The sequence below is a fragment of the Spinacia oleracea genome, chromosome 2 (assembly GCF_020520425.1).
Source record: "Spinacia oleracea cultivar Varoflay chromosome 2, BTI_SOV_V1, whole genome shotgun sequence".
NCBI lineage: Eukaryota > Viridiplantae > Streptophyta > Magnoliopsida > Caryophyllales > Amaranthaceae > Spinacia > Spinacia oleracea.
The window spans coordinates 111494613-111512372 of record NC_079488.1 but is presented as its reverse complement, the minus strand read 5'-3'; the positions used below and the strand labels follow the sequence as shown (position 1 = coordinate 111512372).

The 17760-nt window shown below is 34.7% G+C and overlaps 2 protein-coding genes across 2 annotated transcripts; one reads left to right on the top strand and one right to left on the bottom strand.

The window, feature by feature from the left end:
- Positions 1 to 797: 797 nt before the first annotated feature.
- Positions 798 to 11204, bottom strand: LOC110775904 (F-box protein SKIP23). Its single transcript, XM_021980527.2, has 4 exons — positions 9883 to 11204; positions 4018 to 4087; positions 2359 to 2526; positions 798 to 1146 (listed from the first exon to the last, which is right to left on the bottom strand). Exons 1-4 carry the CDS (start codon positions 11148 to 11150, stop codon positions 976 to 978), a joined length of 1677 nt encoding a protein of 558 aa, XP_021836219.2. The 5' UTR covers positions 11151 to 11204; the 3' UTR covers positions 798 to 975.
- An 873-nt stretch (positions 11205 to 12077) lies between these two features.
- LOC130467179 (uncharacterized) lies at positions 12078 to 15609 on the top strand. Its single transcript, XM_056835605.1, has 7 exons — positions 12078 to 12181; positions 12280 to 12455; positions 12625 to 12759; positions 13365 to 13652; positions 14100 to 14291; positions 14393 to 14493; positions 15300 to 15609. The coding sequence occupies exons 1-7, from the start codon at positions 12169 to 12171 to the stop codon at positions 15319 to 15321; spliced, it is 927 nt and encodes a 308-aa protein (XP_056691583.1). The 5' UTR covers positions 12078 to 12168; the 3' UTR covers positions 15322 to 15609.
- Positions 15610 to 17760: the final 2151 nt, after the last annotated feature.

Below are 17760 nucleotides of genomic sequence, written 5' to 3'. Positions count from 1 at the left end.
ATAAGTTTTGTACTCTATCAATACATTTCGTACTTCCAATAAATTATGGTAATGAAGGAGGTGGGAGCAAAAATGGAGTTGTAGAAAAAAGAAAGAGTCGACATCCAATAAATTAATGTACGTACATCCGGCTTTTAAAAATGTTTGTGAAGCAGTTAACAACTCTTAGATTAAGTTCTACAAACATGAAAGTGTTAACTTTAACAAATTTTCCTAAAGTAAAAGTAAAATGGAATGGTATTTAGTAGAGCTGTTCTTGGAAAAGGAGTTCATCAAGCCCTTTTAAAAAGAAGACTTGGACAACGATTTTGCAGAAAATTGGGGTGGGCTAGATCCAGGACTAGACCTGGTTAATGGACAGGGTAGTCCAATGGATATAGGGTTAGGGTCAAGTTAATAGGGCTTTTATTGGGCAGGGCTTTTATTGGGCAGGGCTCTTATTGGACAGGGCCTTTATTGGACAGGGTCATTATAGGGTCAAACTTATACTACAATTATTTTGAAAATTAAAATAGTAATGATATATAAAATTACGTGTATAGCTTAGTATTTACTTGTACTTGCACATGGCTCTTTTGTTTTTCATTTTTCATTGCTCGTTTATTGACCCGCCCACTAATGACCCGCTATTGACCCGTGACCCGCTTTTGACCCGCCCATTATCGACCCGCTAAAAATGACCCTTTCAATACCCGACCCTCTTTTGACCCGCACTGACCCTGACCCGCCCCGCCTGATAACCAGGTCTACCCAGGACATGAGCAAGATATTATTTGTCGCGGACAAGTCCACCCGGCTCAACACAAAGAACGTAGATTTATTTTATGATTTTTTGAGTTATACTTGTTTTATTTATTTATTTTGTACATAGCACGTAATAGAATGAATGTCTAGTTATTAAGCTCCATCAAACATAAAAATTAAGTAAATCTTGGAGAATCCGACTAATCCGTAAATGGTGAAACCAGTAATGCTCTATTCGACAACCACGCAAAATTTATGCTGTTTGAGTTTTGTCTCCATACTGCTGGTCTTTTCTTCATCTTGAAGGACACAGGTATTTATATTTGTCTCCATAAATAACCAATCAGAATCAACATTAACAGACTCACGGCTTTCTTCAGTTCCAAGCGAGGACGTTCCTACCTGCACACGAAGGAAGGAAGGAAGTCACTCCATGTTCAAACAAATTCTCCATTGTTGTGGTCCTTGTGGAAGACATGATCTCGAAGAAAATAACAACAAAAAGATATAAGGGAAAGTAATAGGAATGGCCTTCAAGTTGTCTTATTGATATTCATACCGTCATTTTTTTGTGTGCTATTCTATTGTTCTAGGCTATGTTACTTCCGACACTCTGGTTGGTTGACAGTAGAGCTGGTTATTGGGCGGGCGGATCAGGGTCGTTGCGGGTCAAAAGCTGGCCGGATAATGAAAGGGTCAGTTTTAGGGCCAGAGCAGGTCATGGGTCAATAGCGGGTGGGTCAACAAACAAACAAGAAAAAATGAAAAAAAAAGTCATATGCGAATACAAGTGAATACTAAAATATAGTTGTATATCTCATAACTATTTTTGTTTTCAAAACTATTGTGTTATAAGTTTGGCCCTATATTGACACTTTCCAATAAAAACCTTTTTCAATAAGAGGCCTACCTAATAAGAACCCTATTAACATGACCCATACCCTATACTCATTGGGCTACTCTGTCCAATAACTAGGTCTAGTTGACACAGGGTGTCGGATAATCCGATCCTTCGACACCTTGTATGATTGTATCATTTATTTCATCTAGTGTGTCAAGAGGAGTGTCGGATCCTCCAATCTCTTGTTGAACACGACACCCAAATAAGAGTCTAAGCAACATAGGTATAAGTTAATTCTATCTGCTACTCTTCTGCTTCTGCTATTATCCACCAGCAAACCCTTTTATCTCCAAATCATTAAAAAAAAATAACAGTTAACACTCGTCTCATGTGTCTCCATCACCACACCAATATTCCAAACCCGACACCATTACCCTCTACATTACTGACACGATTTCACTGATGAGTATGTGAGCAGTGTGCCTCGATCTCAGTCAAATGGTCAAGAAGAAGCCACAATGGAGTTATCTTTCCTAACCCTACATGACCTTTGTTTTGGAGAGTATAAGTTTGCAGGTAACCATGCCATATAAGTTCGCAGATTTGAAAACGAAACAAGGAGAAGAGATAACCAGAAAATTTGGATGGGCACTGATTTAAGGAAAACTGGAAACCAGCAGCAATAACAAGCAACAGAAAAAAAAAAAAAAAAAAAAAAAAAAAAAAAAAAGACCTCAACAACTGAATTTGTAAAAGCAAGAGACAGAAATTACTTGATCTTGCTCATTAACGGAATCACTGAGTCGCTTCATATCTCTGAATTGATTGAATTGAGTTAGGAGTTTCGTCAACCTAAAAATCTCCGTCTTAAGTTTAAGCACTTCAGTTATAAGTTTAAGTGCATCCACTTGTTGCAGCAAAGAGAGCTCTTTGAACTTGGGCTGCATTTAACCAAGATCCATTACAATTGTGTAAAACATGAAGGAAAGAAGAGACAAAAGAAATAGAGAGGAAGGTATTAAGGCAGTATCATCATTCTTTTCTGAAACCTGTGTCAAATTCATACAAAAAGGATTGCATACTAGAACTGCCTAATCATTTCAATATTAACACCCGTTGCAGACTAATGTTACTGTGTAACGTGTAACATCATAATATAAAAACAAAATCAAGTTATCAATAAACTGAATTCAGGACCTATAGGTTAAAAACTTTTACACTCTTGATATTAAGAGTATTTTCTTAAGTGTGGAATTAGTTAGAAACAATGTTCAAATCAAATACACATACACCAATAAATTCACTTAAGGGACTAAAGGCCGTTCATCTTTGACAACCATGGGCAAATATTACATCTATTCTTCTTCATAACTACTCTGTATCAATTATCATAAACTCTTCTTCGTGTTCTTTATTTTAATTTTTCATTCTTTACAACTCCAACTCGTATTATTTTATAACATTAAGTTTTTGTGTCAACATGTGTACTGCCTCATTTTTTATCCTAAAAGAAATTCCGACTTTCACTCTTCGATATACCACTTAATGACTCTTCCAATCTTCCTCCAACTTCACTTTACTCCTCTCCTTAACCTTCATCATTTTTTCGCCTCCCCTTCAAACAATTTATTGAAATCACCAATGTACAAGCAATAATAACGATATATCCTTATTCCCAAAGAGAAAGTGTTGGCTGCATGAACCAAGAGTCTCCATTCGCCGCTATCTAATGCTACATCATCTTGCAAGCCGACTTTCTCACATCTTTTTAAACTAGGCTAGGCCTTCAGGGTAACATTTACTTGACATAGTCAAACTCTTGCTTGCATTAAGAGAGTTTCCTTGCTTACTTGTTAGAGTAAGGTCTCTAGTTGTGTAAGGATTTTTGCTGTGATAAAAAGACTAAAGGCCCCTTCAGCTAACATTAGCTCAGAAAAGTCATAAGCCAAGGTTACCTCTTGTAGTGTATGCCACAACGTCCGTATGGACAAGGGGACAAGTGAATTATCACTTTTGAGCGTAAGCAACCTGAAAAGTCATCTTTGTCCTTCCTCAACCCTCCACATACCCAAACCATCATAACTGCTTATCTTATCCTCAATATCCTCTAAATTGAACTTTCCTCTAAGTTCTACATTCCTAGCTAGTAGCTACTTCAATCCATCAAGGTATTCCAACATATCCATCTACGTGTCACTCATCTTTTTAATGTGCTCCTTCCTTAATGCCCAACATTCTGAGCCGTACAATGCAGGAAAAATATTGCCGCTCCAGTTAAAAATTATATATCAATCTAATTATAAAAAATTCCTAAGAAAACGAAAAACATAGAAAACACTCAAATGACAACAATTGCCACACATCAACAAGATACAACAGATTAGCTAGGGAAAAAAGGGAAGAGAGGGGGGAAGGATAAAGAGAGGAAGAACCTTATCTTGATCTAGAATTCTTGACTGAAACTGATCAAGTGTAACTATGAGGGCTGCAAGACGCTCAGACCTGACAGTAAAAAGAAGAAGAAAAAATCAAAATTGTCTGGCAACCTATTCCAGTTATCCACTAGTTAGAGACAAATAAGATGTCTTCATATTAAAGAAGCAATGAAATACTTCAAAGAACAATCTTTCAAGTTTATTTGTTTAGCATAACACCAAGTCAGAGATACAACAACAACACTTCTATACTGTTTTAGAGGCTAAACAAGGCTTCTTCCTTTTTTTCCTTTGAAATTGGAAGGAATGTAGATAAAAGAACCTTACTTCAAGGAACTTAGCACGTGAAACTATTTGATTTTCTAGTTCGTTTAAAATTGGATAGATTATATAATCGAGGGAACCAGACACAAAACAATTGGACCCTCTCCATTATCTCAAAAACTAAGGTGATAGCCAGTCTCGGTTTTGAACTAGGCCAATGAGAAGGAAATAAAATGCCAACGAAGTTAAGGGAGGCAATGAGATAGCCATGGCTTCACGGGTCATAGATAACTCATCCTTATCTGGACCTAGTGTTTTTACTATCATTTCTGTCCTTTTTGTCATTGAAAACATCCTTCTAGTTGTTAAAACATGCACGGGTATACTTCTATTTCTAGAGGTATCCGTACCGGGTACCTCTTGGGTACGGGTACCTCAAGGAAACGTCCCGATTCGTCTCCAATAATCGGGTACAGTCAACTGATATGGATACGGTCAAAGGCTGAGCTTGGGACGTTTTGGCCTAGAAATATAAGTACACGTTAAGAAAAAGGGGGAATAATTTCTCTGTTAGTTAGTTGAGGATTGATTAAGTAGCTGTTGTATGTTATTGTTTCTTGCTACTGCTAGTCTGCTACTGTCATCTTTGTTTCTTGCTACTGCTACCAGCAACTTTGTGCCTTACTGCTACTGCTTTATGGTGTTGTGTGGATTGAAATGGTTATAATTTATTTTTCGCCTATGGTTTTTAACAAACTCTTTAAGGCGTTGGCCCAATTAATATTATAATCGCCTGTTGAAAAAAATACAATAACCCAAATTCCCTGTTTTCCATGCTTTGATATTCTTGTGGCAGATTCTTTTTATATAATATAATTATTTTGGACTATTTTTTCCGTGTCCTTGCCGTACCCACTTTTTGAAATTTTGATTTTACCGTTTCCCGTTCTCGTCCCGGTATTTGTCCCGTACCCGTTTTTGCGCTACCTAGGTTAAAAGTAAGCCCACAGAAACTATGACACCCCAATGGCTTGATTCTCACTGGTTATTTCATTGTTTTTTTTCCTACGGTCTCAATATTAGATTAGTTTTCAGAATGCTCATTGCACAAAGCCTTTGCAATTTTCTATCAATTAAAAGTTCAAAAGTCTACAAAACTAGATTAGGCAACAAGGCAAGCCCATAAAAAAAATGCAAATTTACCTCAAAATGGAAAATATTTGGCAACACAAAAAGAGGATAAGGTGTCCTCAGAATCCTGACAAAGAAACCCTACATGTGAGATAGTAAGATTCATGTTGGACCCTTCCCCTGAGTCACACACTCTAAACTTGTCTAAATCATACAATTGAAACTACTTTTCCTGTCTACTACAAGATTAGAAATTTAGAAGTATGAAAAAGCTATTTAAGGTATCCCCTCCCATTAAAGCATCAGCACCAAAACAATGAAGTCGCCACTCAGTAGTAAAAAACGAAAAAGTAGGTACAAATGGGAATGTACGTTAGCCTCTTCAGAGCTTTGTAGGTTTCACTCTTGCAGTTGTGGTAAAAGTAGTTTCTTTTTCAATCCCGTCAAGAAACTAAGTATTAAGAAACAATACCTATTAATTTAAATGACATAGCAACTGTGTTGTGTAAGATTCTTCTATAAAAATAAAGCATCATCCAAAGTGTTGTCATATTACCTAAGCTAAGCAAGTTTTGGGTTATGAGAAGCTGAGGGTATCCTAAAAAAATAAAAATGAATTCGCCACGAATTATCCCATGGGACTTCAATATTCATGGCAAATTTACCTCTTGGCTCTTGCCATGGAAAAATTAGCTCCCACTTCAAACTGCAAATGACTACAAAAAGTTGTGCAGTAGCCTATATGTAATACTTCTTAATTTTCAGAACATAGAAAGCAGTGTTACACTGTTAGATACTCCGTATTGTACAAGTCACATAAATTATTAAGACTAACAAGAACACAAAAATTGATCTTTGATCACCTAATACCCTAAAATGGGTTACCAATCTTTAATTATAGAAATGAAGAACTAGTGCAGCTTGTCAAACACTTATTGTCCACTATATTGTAATGTAACCAATCATAAGTTCACAGACATAGTTGCAGATTAACCTTAATACCATGCAAAGTAAGGTTATACATATATATATACTTAACAACCAAATACCAAACACCCAAAAAAATTGAAGGCATAAACAAAGGGAAGGTTGGTATTTCATGAAACAAAATAATTCAAAAAAACATTTTCAGAAGAGGATCTACAACCTCAATTACCCAAGTAAATAGTAGACATTTTAACATAAACATATACTAAGTAAGTGCTCAATAAGTTAATAAAATCATACCCTCTTTTACTTCCTTAAAAATTTATGTGTAAAGCGTTACAACAACATTTTTAGACTAAGGAAATACTTAATCAGTTAATAAAATCATATACACCATACGTCGACCTCATATGATTTACCTGTCGTATGCTTTCCCAATAAATGCAACGCCGAAACTCCAAATCCAAACCAACACTTTCAACATTAATCTTCCAAATCTATTAAAAAAATGAATAGTTGTAAAAATATCATGCTAGCCCAGAGAAGAGCATTTACAAAAAAAAATTATAAATATGGAGCAACCATTTGGGAAAAATACATAAATTTAGTTCACTTGCGAGTAGATCAACAATTTGCACTTTAGAAACCTTGAAATGCGCAATAAGGGAGTTCACAAAATGATACGGCAACCTAAGTTACGTGAAATTAGCAACTATTAGGAACATACTTAAAATGAGTAGAATATAATCTAAATACATACCTCAGTGCTCAATTCAACATTTCCGCAATACTTACTAAAGATCAATTTCTTCTTCCAATTTTTCGGTTTACTCTTGTATTTTTCAATCAACTGAGAAACAAGACATTAGGACTCTGCGATACAAATGTTGTTATGTAAGATGTTATTTGATTGAAACATACATGCACCTCTAGTTTCGCTGTTGTCAAAGACATTTGCTCGTCATCATAACTTAACAAGCGGTAGTTTCTCAAAATAGGTTTCTCAAAGCAAAATGTTGGAGTTTGAACCTGTTTTGAGAAACTACAAGTTATGATGATGAGCAAATGCCTATGGCAACAACGAAACCAAAGTTACATGTTTGTCTCAATCAAATAACATCTTACATAGTAGCATTTGTAACGCAAACTGGTTTAATGTCTTGTTTCCCAGTTGATTGAAAAATACATGAGTAAGCCGAAAAATTGGAAGAAGAAATTGATCTTTAGTAAGTATCGCGGAGATGTTGAATTGAGCACCGAGGTATGTATTTAGATTATATTCTACTCATTTTAAGTATGTTCCTAATAGTTGCTAATTCCTCGTAACTTAGGTTGCCGTATCATTTTGTGAACTCCTTATTGCGCATTTTGAGATTTCTTAAGTGCAAATTGTTGATCCACTCGTAAGTGAACTAAATATACTTATCTTTCTCAAATAATTGCCCCATATTTATAATTTTATTTGTTAATGTTCTTCTCTGGGCTAACATGGTTTTTTTACACCTATTCATTTTTTTTAATAGATTCGGGAGATTAATGTTGAAAGTGTTGGTTTGGATTTGGAGTTTCGGCATTGCATTTATTGGGAAAGCATACACCAGGTAAATCATATGAGGTCGGCGTATGGTTTATATGATTTTATTAACTGATTAAGTACTTCCTTAGTCTAAAAATGTTGGTGTATACGCTTTACACATAAATTTTTAAGAAAGTAAAAAAGAGGGTATGATTTTGTTAACTTATTAAGCATTTACTTAGTCTATGTTTATGTTAAAATGTCTACTATTTACTTGAGTAATTGAAGTCATAGATCCTCTTCTGAAAAAAATGAGTTTGTGAACTAATGATTGATTACATTACAATATAGTGGATAATAAGTGTTTGACAAGCTGCACTAGCTTTTCAATTTTATAATTAAAGATTGCAGTGTTAGACTGTTAGATACTAGAAGATACTATAAAAGTCACTGAAATTATTAAGATTGACTACTCTTGTGTTCCAATGTTTCAATGTCTACTATCATTGTGTGCTTGACAGGATTACAAGTTACTAGATTATGCATCATAACTTTGTAAGATATTTTATTTAAGAAAATTTGATAACACTTTTGAAAAGCAGGTTTAGTTCTACTGGTCTTACCTCTTGAGTATATATGCAAATATTGCCAAATTATGTCACATTGTTATTAACCAATTGAACTGCACGATTGCACGAGGACACATGCTAGTTTCAGGTGACGTTCTGTCCTTTGCTCTTCCGTTGTGAGTTGCACAGTCTTCTTCAGGCATGTACTATGTAGTTAAATCTTTCTTGTAATGCTTCTACCTTCTAGATAATTTCTTTATTTATTTATGACATGTATGTCATACAATCTAAAAAGGCAAATAGGACCCAAGTGTTTTTCATTTTCTATCTGAACTTATGCTTTAGCGTATCACGTGTATTCTAGCTTGACTTGTCCAACAAATTTGAAATCCTTAGTTTTACTATTTTAGTCTGGAACTTGCGACTTTCAACTTATGCATCATTTCCAGAATTATTTCAGATTTTTCCAATATACACTTTTCTGAAAGACTTGTTTCTGGATTGTGGATTGTGGATTGTGGTTTTCTTATTGATGGTGATGTGTTATGTTGTTCCTAGTCGTTTTTGCTCGGGATATCAACTGAAGGTTTGATGCAAGGTAAACATACAGCTTAATTTCAAATCATACCTAGAAAGTTGAAAAATGTTCCAAATTCTTTGTTCTTGTCAGTCTTATATTTTGGGTTTCAGACCTTGGTTTCTGTTTGTTTTGTGCCTGCTCACTTTGGTAGTTTGGTTTTCAAGCCGTTTTGAAGTTGTTAGACCTAGTATTTTCATGTTGCTCGGGCTTAGTTTCATCCAAATCGAAACTCCAAATCTTTACTTATTCTATGTTAGATTATTCGTGCAGTGAATAATGGTTCTTCCACTAAAATATCTATCAATTAATCAATTATACTGATCTATTTGGTATTTTCATTTCTTTCACTTGCAGGTCTGATAATAGAGTTATTGCACTGTTAACCGACTAGAGATAATGAAGCACAACTGCACAAGACAACTATTATTCATATGTAATTTTCTTTTGTACATTGAGAGTGACCTTTTTTATTAAAAAATTTAATTAACTATTTATTTTGAGTAAATTCTATACACTTTACTAAAGCTACGAAATTTCGACACTTCTATCACATAACATGAGCAATATTTGATACTAGTAAAGAAGCTTTCCATGACTTCAATGTTTAGGCCATGGGTATAATATGTTGCCAGCATTAATTATTGAAGCATTGCCACATCCCCCTCAAAATAATTGAAGCATTACAGCCATTGCCACATTTGTGCTTGTGGCTAGATGATGGTACATTTGTACTTTTGGCAAGGGGATAATGTTAGACACATTACCTAACTTAAGCAACTTTTGGGTTATGAGAAGCCTAGTGTGTCATAAAAATAGATCACAGACAGTTTATCTTAGTAAGGAACATAAATCAAGAGTCATGACTTAATACATACCTGTCTTTCGGCCAAATCCAAGATGGGGGCGGCCACAATAAAGCGGAATATCCACAGTGTGATCCAATTAAACCGAGATGAGAAGCATCTTCCATCTTCCATACTCCAACATTAAGATTAACGGATTCTACTTTCTTAAACAGTGCAGAATCATCATCATATCCACTATAGTTCAGAAAACTATGTTCTTTAAAAAGGATGCAATTCTTCCCACAAGAACCATGGAGTTTCTCCGCCGCAACGGACAAAGAAAATCCAACACCAAAGAAAAAAGTCTCATCACAAAGACTATGAACCTCAACCCATCTCTTGGTACCCTCATTGGTAACATAAACCTTAAACAAGGAATCAGTCTCTGCAACAACATTACATCGAACCACTAAATGCAACCGCCCTAACGATTCCACTAACCGCTTCCTTCTTCCACCTCCACCAGTAATAGGAATTACAATGGCATTCATTTTAGCAGGGGAAGCACAACCTATCTCAATCTCATACACTCGTCCCCTTCGATCAATACCTAAAAGCCTCCCCTTAAAATCAACAATGTCATCGAATCGAAAGCCTTTACCATCATGTACAATCTCCCATTTTAGTTCTGTAACCAAATTATCATAATTATCCCTTAAACCTAACTTAAGCATCCCCAATTTCCCCTCATCGGAGAGGGCAACAACAGTTAACCCATAATCATTAGAGAACACAACGACCTTATGAACCACCCCAAAACTACTTGGTTTAGTAAGCTTACCATTTGAATTAGAAAGATAACTAATATTATAAATTCGACCCAATTCAGAAGCGCGAAAGCCCAGAAAAGTTAGGTAACCAGGAAAATTAATCGGCATAGAATAAGGAAATTGAGAAAAGGGTTTGCGAATACTGAACTTACCAGGACTAGCTTGATCTAGAAAGAGAAAGCAAACCTTAGGCATCCATGAAGGTAGAAGCTGTTCTATTGGAGGACGAAGAACGTAGATGACGGTGACGGATAAAACGGTGGCGTCTGGCCTTTTGATAGAGCCACCGTAGGATAAAGGAAATGAGTAGCGGGAATGAATAGAGTGCGGCGGCGGAGGAGTGTTGATAGGCAGCGGAGGAGAGAGAATCCAAGGTTGGGAGGGGAGAGAAAGTGACCATGATTTGCAAACACTGCGGAAACTTAGGAGGTCGATTGGGTTTGAGGTTAGGAATTCGGCTATGGTGGATAAGAGTTCTTGAGGAAGGTCTGACCATGGCGGAAATCGACCCATTTTACAGTTTCTCATTGTAGTTTCTGGGTTTGGGATGTTTAGGGAAAACTGAATCACAAACTTTTATATAAGAATGTCGTACACAAAAGACCATCTTGATGTCATATAAGTTAAGCAATATAATTAATTAGTTAAACATTTGAACTAATTAGTTAAGCACCAACACCAATTAGTTAAGAAATGAAAATAATTAGTTAAGCACTAGAACTAATTAGTTAACTAATATAACCTATTAGTTAAACAATGAAAGTGGTCTTTCCGGTAAGGCGGTCTTGCACAAAAGTTGCCGAAACTGAATAACGCTGCTTGGTTGCAAAAAAGGAAAATAAGAAGGAAAATAAGAAAGCTAATATAGTGTGGAGCCAAAATCAATAGTTTTCTCTATCACCATTTTTGCACTCATAGTGACTTTTATTGTTCTTATAATAATTGTAATAAATTAAACACCAAAATTCTTAGACATAGTAATCATTTTTTGAGGTATAATAACCCTGTATTTTTTTAAGCGAATTATGACTTAAAATCACATTATTCAAGCACAACATGAATTAACAACACTGATTTGATATTTTTTTGTTCATAATAATCCTAATACAATGCCAAAATAAACTAGGAACAAGTTATTGACTTTATTTTAAGACATGATCCACAATAAATTTAGCGAAAAATGGTTAAAATAAGAAATGGTGGAAGTTATTTTGTTACTGAAAATAAGGAATGTTGTTGACCAAGGTACGTGGCCTAGGTGGGACTTCCCCACTTCAAAATAACCCGACCCGTATCCTACTTGAGTAACCGTTTTGACAGCGGATGGGCTTGAAAGATGTTAGGAAGTAACATAATTGGGCTGGAGTTGGGCTGCCACAACCTACACAAGTAACATAATTTAATTGAGAGATCAAGCCGGACCTTGGAGTTCACGGCAAGCAAAATAGTCAACGATAGATTTGGAATTCGTATCCCACTAAACAATAAATAAAACCCCTCAAAAAAAAAAAAAAGTTTATCAAATATCATTTCAACAGAAATACCAATGGCGTTTGAAGGTACTAATTCTATTATTCAACCTCTAAATAAATTGGTAGAAATTATGTTTATCTTTAATTAATTAATTTGTCTTTCGTTGTTTAAAATTTTAAAACAGGTGATGATAATGATAATCAAAATTCAAGCAATTTGGTTCATCAATTTTCCTTTGCCAAAACGGTGCGGCATTGCTCGGATTCTGAATTGGAAGCGAACCTAACCCTAGCCAAGGAGTTAAGAAAACGGTTTCGTGACGAGAAAGAATGTTTGTTACTTAAAATACGATCGTTAAAGGTATTTCCTTAAAAAAAAAAAAAATTATTTTTTCTCGTCTTAATTTAGAGCATTTTATACTATAAGCTCCCTTTCTTTATAATTATTCATAAGAAGACATTATTAACTGGGAATTTTAGAATTATTATTTGTATGAATGAATAATTATTTTTCTTATAATTGTTGGCAGGAAGGATTAGACGTTGAAAATTCAAAAATATTGGAACTGAGCGACAAGGAAAAAGCACATAGATATCACGATTATGAAATTCACAGACTTGAAGAATACCATACAGAACTTTTGAAGTGTTTTCCTGAAACCATTGTAAGCTATTTCGACTATTGGACTTTTCACCGGTTCTGGTATGATTTTTCTAGCTTTTAAAATGGTAGGATTTTTCTAGTTTTTGGTGTGATCTGGTTTGAATGTTTAATGTGAGTGTTTTTGCTTTTTCTGGTCTGATTTTTCTTGTCTTATCTAAAATAAGTAAGTAACAAAAATAAGGAGAACATAACATACTTTTGATCGAAAGTCATACGACATCTGCAGAAATAAGTTAAAACATTAACAAAAAGTTATCAAATTGAACCAAATAAAACTCCGTTTAACGTAGTGATAGATTTGACACGTGAGCATACATTCTTTCACATTGTTGTTTGGCACAATCTTTAATGAGTGGATCTAATGATCTTTGCAATTTTAAGGTGGATTTCGATCTGATTCAATTGACTGCAGTCGAAGATCTAACCTCTCATATTGTTATAATTAGACCACTGCACTTTGGGAAAATATTACTCCATTTGACCATTTTTGTGAGAGTTTTTGGGTCAAATGGAGCAAGTAAAAGGAGACTGAAAATGTACCTTTTTTTTTTAACCATCAGTCTGCATATTTATTATTGTTGTACATGGTTGTATGAATGATTACAGAATGAAGACCTAGAAGAAGAATCTGACCCGGATATAGAGTTGGCTGAAATTGCGGAAAAAATAGAGAAATTGAGTTCGCAATTGGGTCATGGGAAGACTAATTGGGCAACCGAGAAACAATTGCTCAAAGAGCTCGAACCTCTTCAAAGAAGGAGGCTCATTCTCGAGGCTGAAGTTAAACAAGCTGAAGCTAAAATTCCAAAATCAAAACTTATAAGACATAGCAAATTCGAGTATTGGCAAGGGTGGCGCTTTGGTTCTAAGTACGAATTGAAACGCAATATTCGTGTAAGATTAACATTACTTTTGCATTCGTTATGATAAATTCACCGGGCCATATACGAAGTCATACTTCCTTTGTTCTGAAAAGATGCAACATTTACTGTTCATCATGAATTTTCCATTGTACATGGATTCAAGGAAATTTACATATTTATCCCCCTAGGAAAAAAAAAGTGAGTGATATGAGTAGTGGGTAGGTTAATGAAAACAAATGAGAGTATTTTGGTAAAATTGGTAGCAAAGGTTACCACAAAATAGAAAGGTTGCAACTAAAAGAAAATGGAGGAAGTATAGAAAAAATATTGACAACATGCAAATCTGACGAGTTACATCCTAAAACAATTGGTGATACGTGGGTATCCCACAAATCTTGTAGTACTTCGTATATTAGTCAATCTTTCTCTATTTTTTCGACATGGAATAACTATCCACTCTTGCTTTGTGTCATTGTAGAAATGTTTGAAGGAAATCAGAGTAAAACATCCAGATTTTTGGAATGAAAAAAAACAAGCACAACGTAACCAAAGAATCAGTCAAATAGAGAAGGAACTTGAACCTCTAGAAAAGAGATTCGACATTTTAAAGCGAAAGGAAGAAGAGGCTTCTAAATCAGTTATGGAACTTCAAATCCAAAAGAAGCAGGAGGTATTAACTATTTATGCTACATTGTTATAGTTATATTATAGATTTTAAATAAATTGCTTTGAACTTATTATTAGTAAGATGATTATATATATTTTTGACAGATTGATCTCAAACACAAATATTGCGAACTAGAACAGAAATTCCAGGACTTTGAAACAGAGACAGATTGGATATTACTTGAAGAATTGTCTTCCAAAAATAGGTAATTAGTTACACACTTAGACTTTGTTTTGTTCATCTGGTCTGATCTGGATTTTCTAGTTCCTGGTTTGTGAGAAACGAAACACGAAAGATAGAATCGCACAACTAGAAACTGATTCACGATTCTGATGGGTTGTTGACAATAGTTTCTGACCATCCCAAAGCTCTCACTTTGTGATGCTCAAACTATTGTTCATGAAGATGGTCAGAAAATCTGTCCAAATTGATGGTCTTTGACAATAGTTTTGATCAGTAAGAAATAAAGGTTTGTTTTGAGTGGAATCCAATAAACTTTGTTGATCTTTTCTTAGCTAATTCGTGACTAAGTAATGCATGGAATGAACTTTGAATTACCATAGCACCTTGAACTGATTTCGTGGGACTTTGAACATATTCCATATCAAGTCTAGTCGGGATTTTGTTAGTTTCTAGTTTGATCAGTTATGGTCTAATCCTTCCTGGTTTGATCTAGTGTTGTCTAAATATTATTTGTGAGTTTTTTTTTGTTTTTTTTTTGTTTTTTTTTTTTGTTTTTTGTTTTTTGTTTTTTTTCCTTATCTGATGTGGCCTAATAAGCACTAAGAATAAGTTGAAGAGAAAGAGCCTTACACGCGTATGCTTTCATTCATAGGCCTTACATAGTACTACTAGGTTTGGAACCCGTACATTAAATTATTAGTCACATACTACGTACGAGATAATTCTAATATGTAGTAACATATTACTACAAATAATATTATGTGTTTTTTCTCAAGATATTTTGCTGTTTTTGACTTGTATTTTCCATCTGAATGTATGTGTGGTTAGATCAATCGAGGAGTTCATCTAAGTCTAAATGGAATCGCGATGATCAAACTATACCAGAAGTATTCAGCTATCCCTTACCAATCGAGGCGATGGAAGGATGCAAGATCCCTCGGAAATCATACTTACTTCTCCGTACTTTATAATTTGAGACCTTTGTTCATTTCTTGTATTATTGCATAAGCATAATATCTTCTCCGGTGACAAACTAGTTTTATATGTACGTGATACGTGTTTAAATGTAAATTCGTTGCTGAATGATGAATGTTTGTACTAGTATATGTTAATTAGTACGACATCTAATTTTTATTGATGTGTACTCCGCATTTGATTCAACAGTAAATTACAATGGTAGAATTTGAGATATTTACGAGTACGACTTAAATCGTGACGCGAACGTCGTAAAAAAATCTAATGGAGCAAATAATAAGGGACGAAATGAGTATACGTCAACTCTTGAAGGTCTTCGTTCACGTGATTTTAACTTTTTAAGAGTAAAATTTCCAAATAAGCGGTCACTTAGCCTTTGTTCTGTTCACATGGTCTAGTCTAATTTTTTCTAGTTCACAGTCTCATCTGATTCTTACTAGTCTGATCTGATTTTTCTAGTTTGTGGTCTGGTTTGATTTTTTCAATTTCTGGAATGATCTGATCCGATTCTTTCTGGTCCAGTTTGGTCTAAATATCTTATATGAGTATTTTTTGGTTTGGTTTGAATTTTTCTAGTCCTAATTTGATTTTTTTGATTTGGTCGGGTATAATTTGCAATAATTAAGAATAAGATAAAATAAAATATATAGCCTTAGATAGTTAGACCGCTTAGACGTGTATTCTTCTATCCTTACTTCCTTAGGTTTGAAACATGTACATTGAATTACCTTCTATCCTTAAGCCTTAGGTTTGGAACCTGTACATTGAATTAAATAGATAATTCTAATAATATACTACCTCCGTTTCAAAGTTATTTTTATATTTTCCGTTTTAGTCCGTTTTATAATGTTATTTACACTTTTCTTTATTCCATTTATGGACAAATCAGGTGACATCTACATTTAGACGACAAAGTATACCCCGTATTTGATTTCAATCGTAAGTTAAGATGGTAGAATTTGAGATATTTACGAGTACGTATTAAGCGACTTGGAAATCGTGAAAAGTCTAATGGAGTAAGTAATAAGGGACGGAAGGAAAATGAGGCCTTATAACTTATAAGCAACTCTTGAAGTGTTGGACTATTGGTGTTCACATGATTTTAAGAGTAAAAACTTCAAAATAAGTGTGTGATGTCACATATATTATTTGTGATCCGGATAAGGAATAACTGTTAAAAATTGACCCGATTTGAGAACTCAATTTAAAGTGACCCAGATTGGGACCCGAGATATTGTTAAAACGGGAAACGACCCGACTGTATCAGACCCAACAAAACTAATAATCGGTATAGTATGACCCGAATATGAACTCGACACCGTCCGAAAGATGACCGACAACAGATTGGCCCGACTGAAAAATTAATTCGAACCTGATTCGACACTGTCCTGACAATGATTTGAACCCAATTATAACTGACACAAACTGTTAGTGGTCCGACCTATATATTATCCGATTTTACCTGGCCTGTTGATAACTGGACTTGTCATTGACCAAGCTAAATACTAACTCTAAACCTCAATTTGATCTGATCATTCTTACATTGACCAGACAAGAACACACGATGACTTGATGACCTAATCGATTGGAAAAAAACTCAAATTTTAAATAAATAGAACATTGATTTTACAATATTAGAAAATAATAATAATCATAGGTTAAAAGCTTGACCAGATCTGAGAGTTATTGAACTCGATCTTGACCCGTATCCGGAAGTGAATCCGACTTGATTTTTGATAATTATCCGATTCAAATTTGGCCCGAACCTAAAATTACATGTTACAATACCGGCTCATACCCGACCCAAAAATTAAACTCGACCCAAATATGAATCGATCCGAACCCGATATGTATACGAAATGGAAAAAATATCGACATGACCCGACTGAAGCCAACCCGACTTGAACTCGGGTAATAGAGTGATCTGACACGACCCAATCAGATATGACTTGATACCCAAAATAACCCGACTCATATCCGACTTGAGTAACCGTTTTGACGGCAGATGGGCTTGAAAGATGTTAGGAAGATGTCCACGCTGGAGTTGGGCTGTGTCAACGTAATTTAATTGGGAGATCAAGTCAGGCCTTGGAGTTCACGGCAAGCAAATTAGTCAACTATAGATTTGGAACTCGTATCCCCTTAAACAATAAAACCCCTCAAAAAAAACAAGTTTATCAAACAAATATCAGAAATTTCAACAGAAATACCAATGGAGTTTGAAGGTACTAATTCGATTATTCAACCTCCTAAATAAATTGGTAGAAATTATGTTTATCTTTAATTAATTAATTAATTAATTTGTTTTCGTTAT

Excerpts from the sequence above, each read along its gene's own strand:
- LOC110775904 (XM_021980527.2), bottom strand. The coding sequence starts at position 11,150 with ATGAGAAACTGTAAAATGGGTCGATTTCCGCCATGGTCAGACCTTCCT. Across the intron at positions 4,088-9,882 it reads TGGATTTGGCCGAAAGACAG|GTCTGAGCGTCTTGCAGCCC; the intron begins GTATGTATTAAG and ends TTTTACTGTCAG. Across the intron at positions 1,147-2,358 it reads CCGTTAATGAGCAAGATCAA|GTAGGAACGTCCTCGCTTGG; the intron begins GTAATTTCTGTC and ends CTTCGTGTGCAG.
- LOC130467179 (XM_056835605.1), top strand. Across the intron at positions 12,760-13,364 it reads AGTGTTTTCCTGAAACCATT|AATGAAGACCTAGAAGAAGA; the intron begins GTAAGCTATTTC and ends GAATGATTACAG. Across the intron at positions 13,653-14,099 it reads AATTGAAACGCAATATTCGT|AAATGTTTGAAGGAAATCAG; the intron begins GTAAGATTAACA and ends GTGTCATTGTAG.